The sequence below is a fragment of the Palaemon carinicauda genome, chromosome 38, assembly GCF_036898095.1.
Source record: "Palaemon carinicauda isolate YSFRI2023 chromosome 38, ASM3689809v2, whole genome shotgun sequence".
Classification (NCBI taxonomy): domain Eukaryota; kingdom Metazoa; phylum Arthropoda; class Malacostraca; order Decapoda; family Palaemonidae; genus Palaemon; species Palaemon carinicauda.
The window spans coordinates 61,081,345-61,103,159 of NC_090762.1; the positions used below are offsets into that span (position 1 = coordinate 61,081,345).

General features: G+C 37.8%; 1 protein-coding gene across 1 annotated transcript in view; it reads left to right on the forward strand.

Annotated features, from left to right (window-relative positions):
* Nucleotides 1–21,815, forward strand: part of alpha-PheRS (phenylalanine--tRNA ligase alpha subunit) — a 108,862-nt gene that overhangs the window by 47,383 nt on the left and 39,664 nt on the right. Inside the window, exons 9-10 of the mRNA XM_068362282.1 lie at nucleotides 5,122–5,247; nucleotides 9,092–9,193. Coding sequence (XP_068218383.1) covers nucleotides 5,122–5,247; nucleotides 9,092–9,193 — 228 coding nt within the window. The remainder of the gene's footprint in view (nucleotides 1–5,121; nucleotides 5,248–9,091; nucleotides 9,194–21,815) is intronic.

Genomic DNA, 21,815 nt, shown 5'->3' on the forward strand with positions numbered 1-21,815 from the left:
GTTCACCTAGTCCGATACCTTTTACAAGCTCCCAAGCCCAGGGGAGAAGTAATGTCGAAGGACTTATGGGTTCCACAGGCCTTGATCGACGAACAGACGTTTCCCTCCGTGGTTTCGAGTGTATCTACACACGTTGCCGACGTGATCACCCCACCCACACAAAGACGAGAGAGCCCATTTATTCCTCGTCTGCGGAAGAGGTTTCTCGCAGAAACCATGGACCAAATCTTGCAGCTTTTAAGTGCAAGTCGGTCCCTTCCGCGCAAGTCCAACGGCCTAGGTGTAGCCACTGGGTCAGTTCGGACTCGCTGCAGTCTTCGACGACTGCACACCTTCCGAGAGAGGCAAGGTGGTACCGCAACAGGCAGTAACTCCGTCTGTTGCCGCACCAGCTGTTTTAGACCCTCAGTCACAACGGACAGTAGCTCCGTTTGTTGCCGTCTTTTATAGACCCTAGTGGTCCATGCTGCAGATATGCAGTCTCAGCTTGCTTCCTTCATGCAGGAGTATCGTGCTGAGAAGGTTGACACTGCACCTGTTAACCTACAACCTGCCACGGTTGTGCGCTCAGCAGATACTGCGGCTGCCTGCTCCCACACTCCACCTGTGAGAGCTCCACCACCGATGCGCAGTCGACCCTGCCAGACGCATGTTCATGCTGCACCCTCCGTTGACATGCGTGAGCTACCGCATCAGCAGTGGGAAGGTGCTGTCAAGCTGCCGTGTTTTGCCACAATGCGGCATGCTCCGCAACCCACGGCAGTCCCTCCCACGCACCAGCACTCCGCTTTTGTTGTTGCCAGCTCCCACACTCCGACTGCGGAGAAGGTTGACGATGCACCCGTTGGCCTACAGCCTGCCACGGTTGTGCGCCCGGCATGGCTGCCTGCTCCCACACTCTTGTTGTGAGAGCTCCTCCACCCATGCGCAGTCGACCCTGCCAGACCCATGCTGACTCCCACAGACACACGGAGCTCTCCATTGCCGTGCGTGAGCTACCACAAGCTGCCGTGTTTTGACACGGTGTGTCAGCCTCAGCAACACACTGTGGTTACCGCCACTCGCCCGCAGCAAACTAGTCAGTCAGGAGTTGAGGCTTCCCCACACAGCTTTGGTTGTTGCCAACTCACAGACTGTCTAACAGTTACATGACATTGCCTTCTGGTGTGCTACTAATACACCAGTGCTGTATGTCCTCACGCACCTGTTGGGGTTGACAGTTCAGTTTTTGACAGTTTACAGACTGTCAAGCAGTTTCATAACGTTGCCTTCTGGTCTGCTGCTTATGCACCAGTGAAACCCTCACTGAGATAACCTAGCTTTTCTCGGACATGGTTCCTGTAGATGAGAAAGTGCTGTTCTCCCTCCTTCTGATATTCCCTTGAGGACTCTGTCATTTGGAGAGGAGCCTTAAGCTGCTTAGCCTCCTATGGACTTTAATTAAAGCATAACATGCTTCCAGGGAGGGTAAATGGTTCCGCTTCAGTCGCTAACCCCGTCTGTTGCCACACCTGCTCCCATAGACCTTGGGCTTTGTTGCAAGACATGCAGTCCAAGCTTAGTCCTTGATAGAGGATTTTTTACGGAGAAGAACCTTCTTGCCAACGATCTTCCTACCGGTTGGTTGTACGCCCTGTTGACGCTGAGGTATCCTACTCACGTCCGCCAGTTGAGATGGTTCCTCCACCGGTGCGACCCAGTGTGGGTTGCCAGTCGCACGTTGACGTTAAGCTACTCTCGAAGGTGGTTGTGGACGTTCAGTGTGTCACTGGGAAGACGTTCAACAACCAGCAGAGGTGACTTGTTGTGACGCAGTGCGGCAACCTCAGCAACCCGATAAGGGGTTGTCTGCACTACCCAGACAGTCTAGACAGTTTCGGGTTGTCGCTGTACTTCCTGGCATCCCCATGGTTGACAGTTCACAGACTGTGCAGCAGTACCATGATCTTGTGTCCGGCTCCGTCACGCATCCACCAGTGCGACCGGATTCAGCGAGTCAGACGTTGCCCGCTCCGTTGCCGTTTCCTCATCAGTTTCGGATGAGGAACCCTCTGATGAGGACATGGCTGAACAAGACGATCAACCCCCAGCCCTGCTATCCATCCAGAAGATGCTGAAGAAGGAACACGGCCCTGTCAGGCTGTGGATGAGTCTGGTTAGGACACTGTCATCCGTGGTTCAATTGGTGTCACTTGGAAGACTACACCTCCATCCTCTTCGGTTTCATCTAGCTCTTCACTGGAAAAGGACAAGACGCTAGAAGCGGTCTCGATCCTGGTTTCCGGAAGATAAGTCTGGTCTGACTTGATGAAAGGACTTTATCAACCTTTTATAGGGTCTTCCCCTGACTGTTCAGACTCCCAACCACGTTCTCTTCTCAGACGCATCGGACGTAGGCTGGGGTGCGACCTTAGGCGGTAGGGAATGCTCGGGATTATGGAACTCGAGTCAAAGGACAATGCATTTTTACTGCAAGAAGCTTCTGGCAGTACGTCTGACCTGGAAAAGCTTCAGGTCTCTCCTTCAAGGCAAAGTAGTGGAGGTGAACACGGACAACTCCCTGCTTTGATGTTCATCTCCTAGCAAGGAGGGACCTACTCTCTGACATGGTGCGAGTTCGCAAGTGACCTCCTCTCCTGTTCAACAGGTCTAGACTTTTCACTAGTAACAAGTTTCTTCCAAGGCAACTTGAATGTCTTAGCAGATTGTCTCAGTAGGAAGGGACAATAATTCCAACATATTGGACCCTCCACAAAGATGTATGCAAGAGACTTTGGGTCACCTGGGGCCAGCCAACCATAGATCTCTTCGCAACCTCGATGTCCAAGAGGCTCTCAATACTTTGCTCACCTATCCCGGACCCAGCAGTGGTTCTTTTAGATGCCTTTCTACTAGATTAGTCTCATCTAGATCTATATGCATTCCCTCCGTTCTAGATTGTCAACAAGGTACTGCAGAAGTTCGCCTCTCACGATGGGACAAAGTTGACACTAGTTGCTTCCCTCTGGCCCGCGAGAGAATAACTTACCGAGGTACTTCGATGGCTAGTAGACGTTCCCAGAACTCTTCCCCTAAGGGTGGACCTGCTACGTCTGCCACGCGTAAGAAGGTACTCCAAGGCCTCCACGCTCTTCGTCTCACTGCCTTCAGAGTATCGAAAGACTCTCGAGAACTAGAGGTTTTTCGAAGGAGGCAACCAGAGCGATTGTTAGAGCAAGGAGAACATCCACCCTTAGAGTCTACCAATCGAAGTGGGAAATCTTCCGAAACTGGTGCAAGTCAGTATCCGTATCCTCGACCAGTACCTCTGTAACTCAAATAGCTGACTTCCTCTTATATCTGAGGAAAGAGCGATCTCTTTCAGCTCCCACTTTCAAGGGTTACAGAAGCATGTTGGCATCAGTCTTCCGTCACAGAGGCTTAGATCTTTCCACAATAAAGATCTACAGGACCTCCTTAAGTCTTTTGAGACCACGAAGGAGCGTCGTTTGGTTACACCTGGTTGGAATTTAGACGTGGTTCTAAGATTCCTTATGTTAAACAGGTTCGAACCACTTCAATCGGCCTCCCTGAAAGATCTCACCTTTAAGACTCTTTTCCTGATATGCTTAACCACAGCTAAAAGAGTCAGTGAGATTCATGCCTTCAGCAAGAACATCGGATTTTCATCCGAAACGGCTACATGTTCTACATCTTGGTTTTCTAGCCAAACACGAGCTGCCTTCTTGGCCTTGACCAATATCGTTCGATATTCCAAACTTATCGTATGGTTGGAAATGAACTAGAAAGAGTATTATGTCCTGTAAGAGCTCTTAAGTTCTATTTTAAAAACCTTTACGAGGCCCGTCTGAAGCTTTATGGTGTTCAGTTAAGAATTCATCTTTGCCTATGTCAGAGAATTCTTTATCCTATTATTTTCAGACTGTTAATACGAGAAGCTCATTCCCTTCTGAATGAGGAAGACCAAGCTTGGCTGAAGGTAAGGACACACGAAGTTAGAGCTGTCACAACTTCCGTGACCTTTAAACAAAATAGATCTCTGTAAAATATATTCGACGCAACCTTTTGGAAAAGCTAATCAGTGTTCGCGTCTTTTATCTTAAGAATGTCCAGTCTCTTTACGAGAACTGCTACACTCTGGGACCATTCGTAGCAACGAGTGCAGTAGTGGTGGGGGCTCCACCACTACAATTCCCTAATTCCAGAACCTTTTTAATCTTTCTCTTGAAATATTTTTGGGTTGTCCGGAAGGCTAAGAAGCCTTCCGCATCCTGGTTGATTTGGCGGGTGGTCAAATTCTTTCTTGAGAAGCGCCTAGATTAGAGGTTGTGATGAGGTCCTTTAGTATGGGTTGCAGCCCTTCATACTTCAGCACCTAGGAGTCGCTCAGCATCCTAAGAGGATCGCTAGGCTCAGTAAAGAAGACGTACTTAAAAAGGCAGAGTAATGGTTCAAGTCGACTTCCTTACCAGGTACTTATTTATTTTATGTTATTTTGAATAACTGCTAAAATGAGATACGGGATACTTAGCTTCTAATGTTAACATGTATGCTGGTCTCCACCCACCACCCTGGGTGTGAATCAGCTACATGATCATCGGGTAAGATTAATATTGAAAAATGTTATTTTCCTTAGTAAAATAAATTTTTGAATATACTTACCCGATGATCATGAATTTAAGGACCCTCCCTTCCTCCCCATAGAGAACCAGTGGACCGAGGAGAAAATTGAGTTCTTGTTGACAAGAAGTACTTGAGTACCTGCTCACAGATGGCGCTGTTGTGTACACCCCCACCTGTATAGCGATCGCTGGCGTATCCCGACCTTAGATTTCTGTCGGGCAACAGAGTTGACAGCTACATGATCATCGGGTAAGTATATTCAAAAATTTATTTTACTAAGGAAAATAACATTTTTCAGTACTGTATTTACAATGATGAAAATGATGTTGGTAAATAATTATCTCTCTCTCTCTTTCCTTAAGTGAATATATTATCTGACTGTCTCATAGTGTTATTGTTCAAGGTTGCACCCTAGGTGCACATTGAAGACTTTTGTTTTCTATCATGTTAAAAGTATTTGACTTTGTCTCTCATTTCAATGATTTCTTGTGTTTTCAGTTATCACCAAGGCTTGAAAAGGTGGGTAGAAGTTGGCAACTCTGGTATTTTTCGACCTGAGATGCTTCGTCCAATGGGACTACCAGATAATGTTACCATCGCAGCTTTCGGAGTTTCTTTAGAAAGGTTAGTAGCCTATGTGATTTCACATCTTCATGGAAAGATTTTGAGTGCTGGAAACTGATTACTGGTGTATTGTAATACTGTAGCTCTTTTTTTCTTAATGGTTAGATTTTGGTCCACAAGATAACTTTTCATTATTACATCAGACACTTTATTAATCTTGTTGGGTTTTGTGTAATGTACCTGTATATATTTTCCTGATTCTTATTACATAGTTAATAAATGTACTGTGAACCATTCCTGTCCTATAAAATAATTTTTTTTTTTTTTAGGTCATATTTACAAATAGAACTAATAACAAAAATAGAAGGAATGAATTATAAGAAAACGCCTAAATATTTGGGTGTTTAATGTCATTGTGTATTTAGTTGTTATTGTTGCATAAGACAAGGATTGTGTACATACTATAACATATAAAATGTAACAAGTCATATTTACACAATGATCCTTTGATCTTAGTATTGTTTGATGTGAAAGGATTTGTCTATTGCAGTAATGTTTTTCTTGATACTGTCAGAATTATACTAACCCAGTTTTAGGAAATCATTTGGTCTCTACACAAAGAGAGACCCAAGAGATTATGAAACCTCAGTAGATTCTTAGTAAACATTAGAAAAAGAAAAAAATTGGCTCTTCAGTTTCAATAGATATATATATATATATATATATATATATATATATATATATATATATATATATATATATATACAGTAGGGTCCCGAATTATGCGAGAATTTGGTCTATTAATGACCTCGTGTAAATGGAAAATCGCGAATTTCGAAACACACAACTAACAGAAATAATTCCATTGCGGCCATGGCAACCAACAATTTGCCTATTCAAATGTGTTTACTACCCATTTCCAATACTTTCTTTGTACTATACTGTATTTCTTTATAATATCAAATTGTTCTTGTAAATAAATAAAACATTTAATATACTTTAAAGTTCTAATAACTTGAAAAATTGTTAAAATTACAATCAGGATAGGTGTAAACACCATATATTTCCCGTTATAACACAACCCAAAATACAGACAAATTTTAATGTTTGTCATATCTATTGTATAATACAACTGGTGAATAGCAAAACCATCACTCTATAGACTAGCTTGTTGTATGATTGAAAATCCAGAATTATCAAAATAAAGGTGATTTTATATCATGCGTTTCCTAAACACGCTAAAAAGCACAATAGAAAACGACAACCAATGTTTTGTTTACGTTTATCTCTGATCACAACGAAGAAACAGACGCATTTATACATCTGTGTTTTTGAATTGACAGCAATTTTACCAAGTATAGATTATATGTTGAATTTGTTATTACCAATGTTCTAATTATTTTTTATTAGAACTTTCCAATAAATGAAATGAATGCCATTTATGAAATGTTTTTCTTTATGATGCCGCCTGAAACGGAAACCTTCCATTTGTTTACGCTCCATCTTCGATCATAATAAACAAACGAATGCATTAAACACACATGATCTAAGTCATAACTAATGATATTACAAACATTTAGTAAACATTATGTTATTACAAATATTTTACTTACCGTATCCATATAAATTCCTAAATTCGTAGCAAAGCTGGAATTTTTTTTTTCCTTATGCGTTTAATCCACAATAGCAAACTGCCGCTAATGACAAAGTGATAACTTACGATAATTCTAAACTGTTACGAAAGATAATTGTCCTTTCCATATCCAAAATACTTTTCCTAACTTCAGTTATAAGTCAACTTGTACCCACCTCAATTGTGGATCCATATGCAAAAAAAGTAAAAGAAGAAAGTACTAGGCCTGTTTTTAAAGTCACCGAACAATTAGGTTACCGCTATAACGTTCGATGTGTGAGAGAGAGAGAGAGAGAGAGAGAGAGAGAGAGAGAGATGGTTTTAAAGTACTAAACAATAAATATGATAGGTTATAACACATTGGTGTTTATGTGATATTAACTGTATAGATGGTTTGAATAAGTTAAGAAATGGTGCAAACAATTCTTTGTTATTGTATTCACGCGGAAGCTAGACATCAGCTGATGTGATCACAGCCAAAAGTAAAAAAAAAAATAAGTTAGCAATACTCGATTTTTAAAACACACCCGAAATTTAACAACATAAGTACATGTTTTATTATAGCGTAATTGACATTTAAAGAGTAAAAATTTTCTGGAATAGAATGGTGTTTCCTAAAAAATAGTGGTTTGCGGACGAAATCGGTTACCGTATTTTAAGCTATGATTGAAATGGGTGTATACACGGTATAATTTTTTCGTTTTGTATTTAATTGACACTTCAAGAAAACCGATTTTGGTTTCTTCATCTATTTGGAAGTATTGTATAACGAGAGAGAGAGAGAGAGAGAGAGAGAGAGAGAGAGAGAGAGAGAGAGAGAGAGAGAGAGAGAGAGAGAGAGATATTATGACGCAGAAGGTTACAGACCTAGAACGGGAGGATGAAGGTGGGGGGAGTGATGAGATAGGCTGGGTGGACTCGCAGGGGAGACGGTAGGAGACGGGGGAAGGGGGGATTTGGTTGCCAGTGGCTAAAAATAGATTCTGAAAGACGGTAAAGGGAAAAACGAATCCCATCGAATAAACAGAATAAGGAAAGGGAATAAGATCCAGAGGAATAATAGATATAATGGAATGAAAATGACTAGATGGTGTTAGTTGTGATAAGAATAATTTAGATATTTGAAATAAGAGTGTCTGAGGAGGTATAGAAGGAATTCGTGATAAATATAGAGGAATATCAAAGGATACAGTTAGTTTGCATTAAAGGGTTTGTTATCGTTTATCGGCAGTGAATAGCCTAAACTTCGGTAACGAGTCGTCAATATTTTGTCGTATTTTAAACAGTATACATTTGATTTGCAAAAGAGAGAGAGAGAGAGAGAGAGAGAGAGAGAGAGAGAGAGAGAGAGAGAGAGAGAGAGAGAGAGAGATTTGCCTCTCTCTCTCTCTCTCTCTCTCTCTCTCTCTCTCTCTCTCGCTCTCTCTCTCTCTCTAGATTTTATTTTACCGTCTACTCTACAAAACCAATGTTTGCAAATCAAATGTATACTGTTTAAAATACGACAAAATATTGACGACTGGTTACCGAAGTTTAGGCTATTCACTGCCGATAAACGAACCCAGTCTACTCGTGAAAACCTTGAACGCCCGAAGGGAAAAATAGACCTTTAATATATACTCTACTAAACAAAAATAATGTTTTAATATGCCATCATTAACACTACCATTGCAATTATCGTAAGGTTGGAGAAAGATAAAGATTGCCGAGAACGTAACCACATTTCTGTTTACATTTTGTCAGCTGGACTCGCGCAGTTAACAGTTGATTTCATTGTTGATGTGGAATTTTATCCTTAAATAGGCTATTCATTATGAAATTATGTTAATGAAATGTAATGTTGATATTGTTTTGTAACATTTATCATAAATCACCGTATTTAGGGCTACCAATATACTTAAAAAGACAATAGATTTGATACATTTTGTAGTGCTTGACTCGCGAACTTTGAACAGCCTCGCAGATACAGAAAATTTATTTTTGAAAAATAGCGATCGCGGAAAAGGGGAATCGTGTAATTCGAACACGCTTAATTCGGGACCCTACTGTATATATATATATATATATATATACATATATATATATATATATACATACATACATATATATATATATATATATATATATATACATACATATATATATACATATATATATATACACTTACATATATACAAACATATATACATGAGCAGGAGATTTGTATAATTGTTTGGAGCAACTATTCTTTTTAACATATAACTTAGCAGTTGTTGATCTTATTTATTACAGACCAGCAATGATCATGTATGGCATCGACAACATCAGAGAACTTGTTGGACCCAAAGTGAAAATGGAGCTTATCCTAGATAATCCAGTCTGCACTCTTAACAAGTAGGCTGTTTTGGTGTCTACCACATGTCGTATATTTGTTTCTGATTTTTATGTTTAGTTGTAAGGGTGGCCTGCTGAATTAGTTAGGTTTGTAAAATTTTATGCAATATTTAAGTTCATGTAGTGGCATGCTATCTTTTCTTTCATTTGATTAAAATAGTATGATTGTGGCCTTCACAAAGTGACCTTTTAATCTTAGCACATATTTCACAATGCAGTGTTTAGTACCTGATGCATGCTTTTGATGTTTTCTGTGGGGATGTAAACATAGGTATTGATTATACAAGCAGTTAGTAGTGTTTCAAGAATCTGTTTTTTAATTTTTAGTCTTCAAAGTTATTTGGTGATTCCTTTTCAAGAATGAGTGAACCTGTTTGCTTTATAAATTAAATTCTTAAGTAGAGTATTTTGTCGTAGAGAAACAGATTATCGAGCTCAATAACTTTTTAGAAGGGACTTGTTATTCTTATCAAAATGTAATTTAATTTTTAAGGCCATTTTACTTATTTATGCAAAACCTTTGGAAATACAAAGAAAACTATTCAGATTTTTATTAAACTTATGAAGTGCTTTTGAATTTAATTTCTAAACCTACAGGATGTCAGTAATATAAATTGGGAGGTACGAAGAAATTGTAGTGGTACAATTTAGATATTTTAATGTACTGTATCACGCAGCTTGATTAATTTATTATTTTGTTTAGGGGAACTAGGTTTCTTTATGGACTGTCAGTATGGTAGGAAAAGTTAAACATGGCCACTTGAACTAATGTCACGTGTGCATGGTTAAATAGACTTTATGTGGTGCTGCTTTTATTGAGCAAGCAAGAAGATTATGAATAATAGATACAACTCTTTGTCCTTTAAGCTTTAGCCTATGATCTGTGGTAGTATTCTGATCAGGAATTTCATGATTATTTTGAATGGTGTACATAATTTACTGTTGAGACCTAAATTTTATGTAATTGGTGTAGTATTGTAAATAATGGAATGCTAATATTCTTAGTCGTAAGGTACCAGCAGGTTCTAATCCAAACCTAGTAATTTATAGTAAGTTTATTTTGTCTTTTGACATTTTATTGACTTGCATATTTAAAGCTGATAACCAAAAAAATAATTAATATTGTCAAGTGCAAGTAAAAATATTGACTGCAAACTGTGTAGGGGACAGTTAAAATATTATTTGGTTTTGTTCTTATTGCCAATAGTATCTATTAGATCTATCTTTAGTTTGTAGATATAATAATTATAATAGTTTAACCTTACCACTTGGTCATTTTTCTAGACTGATGGGGCTTTTCTGACAGATTAAATCTCTCTTAGTTGAAAATTAGAGTTAAGAAAGTAAGTTGGATAGGCAGGCAGAAAGCAAACAAAGTCAGGGAGTCAAAGTGAAATGCATGGTTTATTTGGAATCCAGTCTGCTGTATGCTGTTCAGGACCCACGGTAAGCAGTATTCTTGTTGGTCTCTAGACTTTTATGGTTATCACAAACTTTTGTTGATAATTGAAGTAAATTAAGTTCTTTAAGAAATTGAACAGGTGGGGAGGAACTAATGAAGGAATGCAGCTAGGGGCCAAAGAAATAGTGCTGCCTCTAGTATTGCTTGTAGTATGTAATGCAAGGGAAAAAGGTAAACAATAGTGTCCAGTGGGGAAATTCATGATAATAGTCTTCAATAATTTCAACTTCATCACATAGAGGCATAAGGTCTTTATATGTTATTTTCCACCATTTTCATTAACAAATAGGAAGTCTGGAAGGTTTGTATATTTGCAAATCTTATGTAAATGGTGAGCATGAAGCATAGGGCTTACTTTTATCATAAGATGTGAACCTTTAATTGCCTATTTATAGTAACTTTAAATTAGATTATGTATCTTTACCTCCACATTATATTTTTTTATATTTTGTTTTGTTTCTTGTTGTTGTCGGCTACCCCCCAAAATTGGGGGAAGTGCCTTTGGTATATGTATGTATATTAATGAGAAGGCAATTCAAATGATTTAAGTCTTTGAAGCATTTATGTAGTTTTTAATAATGATTTTGTTATTAAGGCAACATTGATTTAAGGCTTAAACTCTTGTGGACGATTTTTTCTGCTTTTAATATGAAAAAAATATTAGAATCAGTTGAGCATTGAACAGAAAGTTACTTTTATGCAAGTTTCCTGCTTTTCCTTACTTTGCTAATCACCCTCGATTAATGATTCCTTAAATGTTGAGCCTTTGTACATACAGTATTTGTCATCATGTTTGTCATGATGATGTGTTAAGCCCATAATAATTGTTCTTTTTTATTTGTCCCCTCTGTTACACATTCATCTATAGTTAATAGGATTCCTTTGTTTTCTTAAGCTCCACCTTTTTTTTTTTTAATTATTCCTCTTCCCCTTTCCCTATGTTGGGAAGAATTGATAAACTTTAATAATTTTGAACAGCTACTGACCCTCATCATGCCCATTGAACTCAGAGGAGTACCTTGGTATTTGCTCATATATTGCCTTGAATGCTTCAACACTGGACTTATCTGAGGAATAGCTGGGACACAGAATTCCATCTGATTACTTTTTAAACACACTTCTAAGAACTTGGATGTAGTTTTCAAATATTTATCTGGTTTTTCTTTGGAACATGATCTTTTTATTACATTTAAGGACAAAATCCTAGACCCTCTTCTTCATAGCTCTAAGAACTCCCAAAAGAATGAATGAAGTACAGTACAGGCCTTATCTAACAACATCAGCTTCTTTACTAGAGCGACTTTTTGTTTTAAACAAGTTTTAGGTAAAGAATGAATTCAAAACCAATAGTTTACTTTCAGGCATATCCTCTTGACTTTTTTGTAGATAATGACCAGAAAAATAATGCTCTTATGTCCAGTCAGGTGTTTACAATTATACTGTATTTAGCAAAAAAAAAGTTTCTTCTAGAAACAATATAAAGAACTGTTTTTGTTTTGTACGGACTACGGATATTCCAATACAGATCATTTGATAAATTTGGATTTTCGTGATACTGAATAGGGAAGGTAGGGCAAATGTTAACTCGATGAGAATACCTGTATACAATCTACAAATGAAGCTGTCATGATTTGAAGAAAGGGGTCTATAAGAAATTAGCTCCCAAAAGTGAGTAAAAGGAGCAAAACTATAAAACATGAGGAATTGATCACAAGAGAGAAGCAGCTAAATAGTTGTACAAATTACACTTTAAATTAATAAATGGTAAGATCAAACATGATATTAAGAGGCATAAAATAGATTCCTTTGTGCCAAAAAATTTAGGGAGGTGTAGGGGTGGGGAAGGATAGTCGTAGTAGGAGGCAGCAGACAGGTGTAGGACGGCACCTCGTTGTTCCGGGGGATGTTGATGAGGGAGAGGTCTAATTGGTGAGGGACCTATGGTCGTGGTTCTATCACGCCCCAGTTTACTATACCGACACTCATAGAGTGAGCGAGCTGGGTTTATTCCTGGCACTCCATGCATCTTTTTTTTCTCTGGTATATTTAGCAATAACTATGCCTTAGAAATGGTGCTAGAGGAGCATTTCACGGAGCGACACAATTCGAGCCCAGAAATAGATTTTTTCTTCGTCAAAATCCCTTAATTATTCAATGTCTAGCCTAAGGACATGGGGCTCAGAAAATTAGTATATGTGAAACCCACAGTACTGTACAGTATACTGTATGAAAGACTAATTAAAGGCATTACATAGAATATAAGGTGCACATTTTCACAAGTGACACGGAATACAAAAGGGATTTCATGGTACAGTATGTATAGCGATTTATTTTAACCGACAGGTAAAAAGAAAAAGCAGAGTCTGGTCAGAACATTTTGATTATTGGCATGACCCAGAAGGCATTTGTCATCTGTAGTGCAACTGGTTGTTCTTCCCTGATTGCACAAGTGTGGTGGATGGCTTCACAGGCCCACCATGGGGCTAAATAGCCCGAATTCATATATCCAAATCTTATAGTTAAACCTTAGGAAAGCTTTCACATGTGATTTGCTGTTCTGGCTGAAGTAATAAATTAAGGCCCTATCCTAGCTCTAGGATCTCTGCAGCTTCTTGTTGGTCCCTAGGTGTACCTACTGTACTTTTTAGCCATCTAGATTACTTCTGTTCCAGATTTATTTCTTCCTCCTTGCTTTTCAACCACTTCAACTTTAACTTCATGGTGCAACAGTAAGGATTACCCCAGTTGCACCTCTGTGGTGAATGGCCCTCCTAACTCTACTGCGGACCCATATGTTCAAATTCGTTAATCCAATATAAAAGACGCTTGTTTTATCAACATTAAAACCTTTTGGGAAGTAGCCTCGCCTCATAGGAAGGATAGGGCCATCAGTGCACCTCACGCAGTGCACTTTGCAGCATCCCTTCGTCCTCAAGTAGCACTTGCTTTATAGCCTTCAAGTTTACCTCTTTTTCTTGCTTCCTTTCTTCCATCTTGCTGTCTAACTTCTTTAACTTTTATTTCAGTGTAATTTTTGGGTTTTACCCTAGATCCACTTTGGCACTGAATGTCTTCTCAGCCCCCAGCTAAGTGCTATACAGCTCAAATTCAAAAATTAAACTAATCCTACCAATCTCAGCTACCTTAAAAACCTTACTTCATTCCAGGGTTTTTTAAGGATATTTTGGTAGCTTTTTTGCTTTCTCACATATGGCCTCAGAAATACTATCGCCTGCTCAATGTTTCTCTTTTATCAAAATCAGTAACAATTTCTCTACTTCTTTAATTGCCTCCTTTTTTTTTTTTTTTTTTTTTTTTTTTCATGAAACAGTCAATCATTTGAAGACATCTCCTTTAGTGGCCTTATTTCTCAGCATGATGCATATATTGTAGATTTTGCAAATCCACACTGCTTGGCTAAATCAGACTGACATACACCACTCTCAGATTTTGAAATTACATTTTCTTAATGCTATTGAGATTTTCACTTTTTTTGCTTATTGCAATCACTAACCTTTCTGGAAACTATTTTATGTCCATTTATAGCAAAAACATAGAAATATGAATTAAGCAATAGTATGTTTAATGAGGGTTTTTGGATTTGTACTGCAAGACAGCTACTCTAAAATTAATACTGCACAGTGTACATTACTGTAGCATCCTGTGCTGTAAAGGCACAGTGCTTCTGGTGGTATCCATACTTACTTCTACAAGTTCCAATAAGTTGTGATTGTTGTTTGACCAAAATTCCTTCAAAGACCTGGATAAAATTTTCTTGAAAACTATGTTTAAAGATAGATTTGTTCAAGACTGGAGTGCTGAACATCAAGGTTCCACTGTACATGAATATTTTGTAATAAGTTATAAGCATGCTGAGAATGTTGAAAAGACAACAAAGTCTTACTCCCAAGTCCACAATTGGATATGAGTCACTTGTATACATTATAACAATGTCATTAATTTTGATTGCGTAATCAGTTAATGAAAAGATAAGCTAAAATATGTTAATTTTTCTAAACCATGGGTTTCTTGTAATAGGTTTCAAGCATGCTTTAAATGTTAGAAATACAAACATTTCCTATGAGTCCAAACTTAGTTAGACAATTCTTGCATGTGATGATCAATCCTTATTTAGGATTGCTTGATTCATGGGGTAAAATTAATATGGCAACTAATACTTTCATTTGGGTCTGTAATTTTATGAAATATGTGGTTATGCCAATCAATTTTTTTTTTTGTATTTTAAATACACAGATGGAGTTTATCAATGTCTGTCAACCATTTATCAAGTTCATGAGCGTATGGTTATTAATGCCTCTGGCAGCCAATTTTCATATCCAGTGTGGATAAATGCATATACTGTTCAGTACAGGTACTAGGAAAATACTTCATGTAACAAAGAGCTTATATTTATTTGTCCGAACCACCTCTGGGGTTCATATTGTTTTGTTCTTGAAGATGGTGTATTTTGGCATCTATTCTAATATCTGAAAATTTTCTTTTTCTTTCACTGTAATAGAATTGCCCATCTAGTGAATTTTTTAGATTATGTGGCAAGGTATGGTTATAAGTGCGATTGGGTAACCTACCAGAGCTTTGCCTATTCAGGTCTGAAAGGTTTGATTCTAAACAGATATGTACAATACAGTTTACAGTTCTCACCCAATTTTTTATGGGAACTCCATCTGCAGTCCTGGCGGCAGTGAGGAAGGGGATTGATGTTTTTGATAGGCTGGACAAGTGCTTACTTTCTCGTGCCAATTCATCAGGAATCAAAGAATCTTTTTGCTGGGGATGACTTGAAATATGTAAATTCCAGCACATGTGTTTTGGATTCAGCTGTGCTCCTCAAGTATTCATCATGTTATGGCTCCAATCTCAAAATTTCTCTGGTTTCTGGGCATAAGAATTTTGTTGTATTGTACAGTTGCCTTCATTAATTCCAGTACACTGATGTCTCCTTAGCTTCCTATGAAGTGTACCGGAATTAATGAAGCCAACTGTACCTAGACAACTGGCTAATTCTCTGCACCATCTTGGAAAAGATTTGGGTTCAGCAGATATGGTTGCTAAGGTTATTGAGAAAGTTTAGAGTCTTAGTCAATGGAGAGAAGTTCTCTTCTAATTCCAACTCAATGGATTCTGTATTGGGGATGGATAATAGTAACAGTTCCATTTAGGGGTTTTCCATCAGAAAAGAGTATATAGTCATTCCTGCATTAGCTGGAGATATTCATGATTTTTATATGAAGATGAAAGCATTGTCCATTGATATGTGGAGGGGATACTAGGGACCATGGCATTTCCCAAGAAATTTGTCTATGGGTCAGTTGAAAATAAGGTATTTCCAGTTACATCTCAATCATCGTTAGACTTCCAATCTAGACAGGGTATGAGTACCAACAGGTACTGGTGAAATTACATGTTATTGGAAATGAAGATTCCAGAAGTATCTTCTTTCACAGATACTTCCATTAAAGGGTGGGGAGCAATCATGGGTTATCTTCTGTCAGCCAGGTAGACAGAGACAGAATCTGCTCTACAAATCTATTGCCTGGAACTCTGCTGTACTCACGGCCCTTCAGACTCGGGAGTCATAATTAGTGGCAAGTGTGTGGTGGTTTTTTCAGAGAACTCAATGGCACGGGCTTACATTTAAAAAAAAGAGGCAATGAGGTCAGAATCGTTCCTGGTTGCAAAAGTGCTCTTATCTTGGGGAAAATCTTAGGGGAATAATTATTCTACCTCAGTTTGTTCCAGGGGAGCTGAACATATTAGCAGCTAAGAAGAAGACGACAAATATTTCCAAATGAATAGTCTGGGCATCTTTTAATGCTGTAAAAAAAATTGACACATCACTGAACAAGATGATGTTTTTCCTTAGCATGGAAGGTGGATAACTAATTACAGGATTGGTTGGATCTGGACCTTTGAGCTTTTTTCCATTCTCAATGATTCGGCCGATGATAAGCAATTTCAGCTTATCTTCAAACAATAGGTTGATTGGTAGCTCACTTTGTCCTTGTGTCCAAGGAGATTGCATTACAGGATCAGTCATACCAATACAACCAATTTTGAGGTCAGTTCACCCAAATCCATGTGCTGTATATTCTTACTGCATGGAGAGACAACCATATTCTCAGAGAAAAATGGTTTTCTAGGTCCTTTAGATTGTCCTTATGAGGTTCCAAAGAAGTGCAATCTACCAATAATTTGTATCAAAGATAATACTGTAGAATGTGTATTTTGATTGGTGCAGTTATTGTTAAGTGTTTTGTTTCCCATTTTATGAAAGTAGATTATCCATTTCATCCATTAAGTGTTATAGGTCCATGCTTAATACCCTCTCAGCCCTGTAAGATTAGATTTTTCTATGTATGGTATTATTGGGAAACTATTCAGGTCCTTTGCAATTGATGAATAGGTTTTCATAGAAATATATTTAAAATTAGATGTCATGTTATATAATTTAAAGAGTTCTCTTTTAGAACCCTAGAAAGATCTTTCTTTTAAAAATGTGATGGCTAAGACTTTTCCTCTTAATCTTGGCCTCTGCTAAGTATTAGTGAGCTACATACTCTTTCCAATAAGGTGGGATTTGGTGTTGGGAAAATATTTTTTTTTTCCTTTTACCTACCTACCAGGGCAAAGAAAAAATTTAAGGCAAAAAGTTTTAATCAAGCTTTCCCTATCCCCTAATTTAAGAAAAATTATAGTACTATATCTATCTATCTACCATGGCACTTCCCCTAATTTTGGGAGGTAACAGACATTGAAAAAAAAAATCTTCATAGTTCCTCCTTGCCTGACAAGCTACTCAGCCAAGATTGGTTGGTATTGCAAGGGTGCCACAGCCCACCCTCCCCTGTCTTCCACCACAAATGAAACTACATTTCCTGACTCCCCTATTGCTGCTACCTCAGCTTTCACCAAGGTGGCCTGAGGTAGCAGCAGACTATTGGAACTGCGGCACAATCACTCACCATTCAATTCTATCTCCATCACGCTCTTTTGCCTCAATCACATCTCTCCTCTTGTCTCCCAGGGCTTTCGACACTCCATCCGTCCACCCAAACCTTGGCCTTCCTCTTGCACTTCTCCCATCAACTCTTGCATTCATCACCATCTTCAGCACTCTAGCTGCTAATCCATTTTCACACCCATTTTCACCCTCACTACTTTGTTCCTAACCTTTCCAGTCAAGATACACCCAGGATTGAAGGGTTGTGTTCATGATATAAAACTTGCAGCTACTTCCCTTAAATTTTGTAGGAATCTCCCTTTGGAAAGACTCGGCAGTGGGTTAGTGGCATACCAAGTTTGATTTTTACCAAAAATTTCTTGAAAGATTGGTTTTATAATCGGAATAACTGAGTATATCTTCTTAGTTATTGCATTCCCTTGTAATGATATAGCTTTATTCCTCTCATGGGTATATATTTAGTACTGTATTAGAATTTTTCCTGTAGTGTATTTGGGTTCGCAATTTATGTGAAACTATTTAGCTTATGGTTGTTACCATTAAATTTGTTTTAATCAACATAGGTAATTGGTGTATAGTCTATGATGATAAATTCTCTACCTCCTTCCTTCACTATACCACCTCCATCAGAGTGTGGGATTTACCCAGGGAGATTCATGAAAATAAACAGAATTTTATGATCAAATTTATTATTTCTATGCTAAATTGACATTCAAAACATTCCCCCCTCCTCAACCTTCCCGCTGACTAGCGATGTCAAGAGGCTATTAAAAAGTTACTACTTTGAAACTGAAAAGGCAGTGAGGTGATAGGTTATCCAAAGCACTCCTATTGCTATACACCTCCATATACTCTCAATACTCCACTGGAGGGTCAATGCTACTACAGTGAAAGAAAATGGTAAATTTTTAGATGTTAGAGTAGGCGATGAGATTTGACCTGCTATGAGAAGGAAAAAGTGTGAAAGCCTGGTGAGTAAGGAAATAAATATTATTTCTATTAAAATTCAGTTTTTGAGTCTGTCCTATTGGATATTTGGTACTTTACAAGCCTAATTATACTGATAAATATGGTTGAAACCATGATTGGTATTATGCCTTAGTTTTTGTTCATTTAGCTATAGCAACTTCAGCATTATGACTACGTTGCCAGTAGACTTATCATGTTCAATATGTATATGTTTGCGGTTCAAAGCTATGTCTTCAGTTTATTTGTTTACATGGCTATGTCTTCCACAAACTTAATATCTTTTTGACCTCTAGAACCACAGGATAAATTCCAGCTGAACTTGTCATCCTTGGTTAAAATAATTAAAATTAATTCAAAAGGAGGCTATGTCCCTTCTCTATGGGAGGTCTTTTAGGAATAAAGAAAATAAGGGGTCATTATTAATCATCATACAGATATACAGTATTGTACTTAGCCGTAAATGACAAAATTAACTTTGAACAAAAACTTAGGTAAGGAAGATTTAAGTTGATTTAAATCATGGATCCCAGGGCCAAAGTAGGATCACAATAAGGTTTTAAAGTTTCTCAAAAGAATATGTAGGAAGATTCTTTCAAGATCTCAACTTCGAATCATGTTGAGATTTCCAATATTTTTAGAATATTAGTAAAAATCTTGATTACTGTAAATAGAGTACAAGCAAGCACAACAAAGTTTATTAGGTTAGTAGTGGGGTTTGTGGCCTTCTTTTTTCATTTTACTTTATCTCGAATATTTATTTCAAGGATGTGGTTATTATATTTTTTAATGTACCAAGTATTACAGTAAAATATACCACACACAAAAAATTCTTGGTTCCACACCAGAAGTAACATAGTAATCCCTAGATATTATAGAAAATGGGAATAAGAAAATGGCCTTATTGGCACTGTGCCAGCTGTCTTGCCACCCAAGGTTAACTTATTTGTGTACATCAGTGTATGCAGAGCATCTTGAGCATGCTTACCCTGCGTGCCTCTCCAGTCACATGTGAGAAAAGTGTACTGTATTATTAGTCTGCAATACAAAACATTAAAATTGTAATGTTAGTAAGGAACTTAACTTGGTACTTGAGTTGAACTTTTTGTTACAAGTGAGGAAAGTCTTGATATTGCTGAAGGATAACTGAGAAATTGTGCATGAAACTTAGAGAGATTTTGAGGTGTGTCCAAGAAGTGTCATATGGATCCAAGCATTTATGACAATTTGAAAAAGAGATGATTTTTTATAGTGCATGATATTCTGTGATGCATTTACTGTTGAAATGTATGATAAAAGGTTTTATTATGCAGATTCATAACAGAAAGCATATGATTAGGCCTATATTTTGCAGATGTCTAATCAAAGTTATTGACAGCATTTTGAAAACTTAATGCCATATCCTAATAAAAAAATAAATTATTTTCCTGACCTTGCTTTGAATTCTTTATTAAGATGCTTTTGTTAGGGTTAGTGTGGCTTCACCATATTCCAATGAAGATCTAAATACTGATATATTCTTCTTGGAAATAGTCTTGATTTGTGTATTTGAGGCCTAATTTTTTTTTATTCCCAAATCCACTAGTCATCTAAATAAGGTATGGCCTGAACTCTCTGCAACCGAAAGAAGTTAATCACTACCTTGATAGGTTTTTAAACACTCGGTGCAATTTTGAGGCCAAACAGTATTGCTTTAAATCTGTATACCTCGCTCCCAAGCCGAAACCTTAGGTAAGGTCGAAAGTGGTGACCAATAGGGATGTGTCAATAAGTGGCTTAGAATTACAGTACAGGTCCAAGCCCCACAGAGTTGTAATTGGTAGACCCGCAGGATGATTTCATTTAAATTTGTCGCACCTGATGTTTGTGAGATAAAGATGTTGAGGATCACTTTTCTTTCTGCAAGGTATTTCTTGGTATGCTGAATAGCCTGTCCTGGAATTTTAACAAAACCTGCGCTTTTCTGACTCCTTTTTTCTGCATCTAGCTTACAAAGGAGTTGAGTTGCAGGGTTTTGGTCAGAGGAAAGCTGTGTCATGGAGGATCTTTTAACATCCACAACGCAACGAGATCCCTTTGAGACTATATTCTCTGCCTGTCGAGATAAGTTTCAAAACACTGGAAAACGATAAAGACGACCGCCAACCCAAACCCCTCATTGCTGAGGTCTTCTACCTATATGAAACTTACCACAGTCGAGTCCACAGGAATGGAAGGAAGTGTCCCCCCAGAACCCTTCCTTGGAAGGCCCAGGTGCAGGCTGAAGTGGAAAGGAAGCATAATGCAGGCCAACTCTACCTGGATGGGCTACAAATTTTCCTATTAAGGGGAAGAGCTCTTGGCTCCTCCCCCTCGCTCATGATCTTTGGGGGAGGGGAAGGAAAAAACCCCTCTCCACAGCATCTTTTTATATTCACTTACATATTTCTGTAATATTGAAGTCTTAGTCCATGCAAATTGATGGGTTATCCACTTGTTCAAAATCATGTTCTTGAAACTTATCAGATTATAAAACTGCAGTATAAGCCAAAGATAACTGATGATTCATCTTAAGATTAACTGCACCAAGATTAGAAACTAGGGACTGTTGATTATAACATAAAAAGTTCAGAGAATCATCTTTACTGAAAAAACAACTACTACTGTACTGACAGTTACTTACCACTGTATCTATAAAAAACTATTCATGATTTTAGCTAGCAGAGGCCAACATTAGGCTACCCTAGCCTATCCATATAGTTCCACAACAAGACTAGACTAAAATTAATTTCAATTTCACAGCCTTCACTCTATATATATACACTCCCATGCTAAAATTGATAACCTACTGTAGGTGTAAACTAATTATAAAATTGATATCAAGGAATTTAAATTTACTATTCAATTAGAAAGATAAAACGGCTAAATACCGTCCATGTTTTAAGAAGCGGAACAACGGCTAACAACGCCATTTTATTCAGAAATAAACAAATTTGCTAACTCAATTATCGGTGCATTCATCCAAAATTCAATTAATGTTAACGCTATTCAAAATGAAAATAGTGATAACCAAAGTGTGATTCCTGTTACTGTAATTATCTTGATTGTATTTCAAGAATTTTCAGGAAAGTCCTTGTAGATCACACAGCACCTTCCTAAGAATATTTTTTTCCTTTGTCAAAATCTCATATTGTGCTGTACTTTGTAAAATGTAAACTCAGAGAGATTGACAA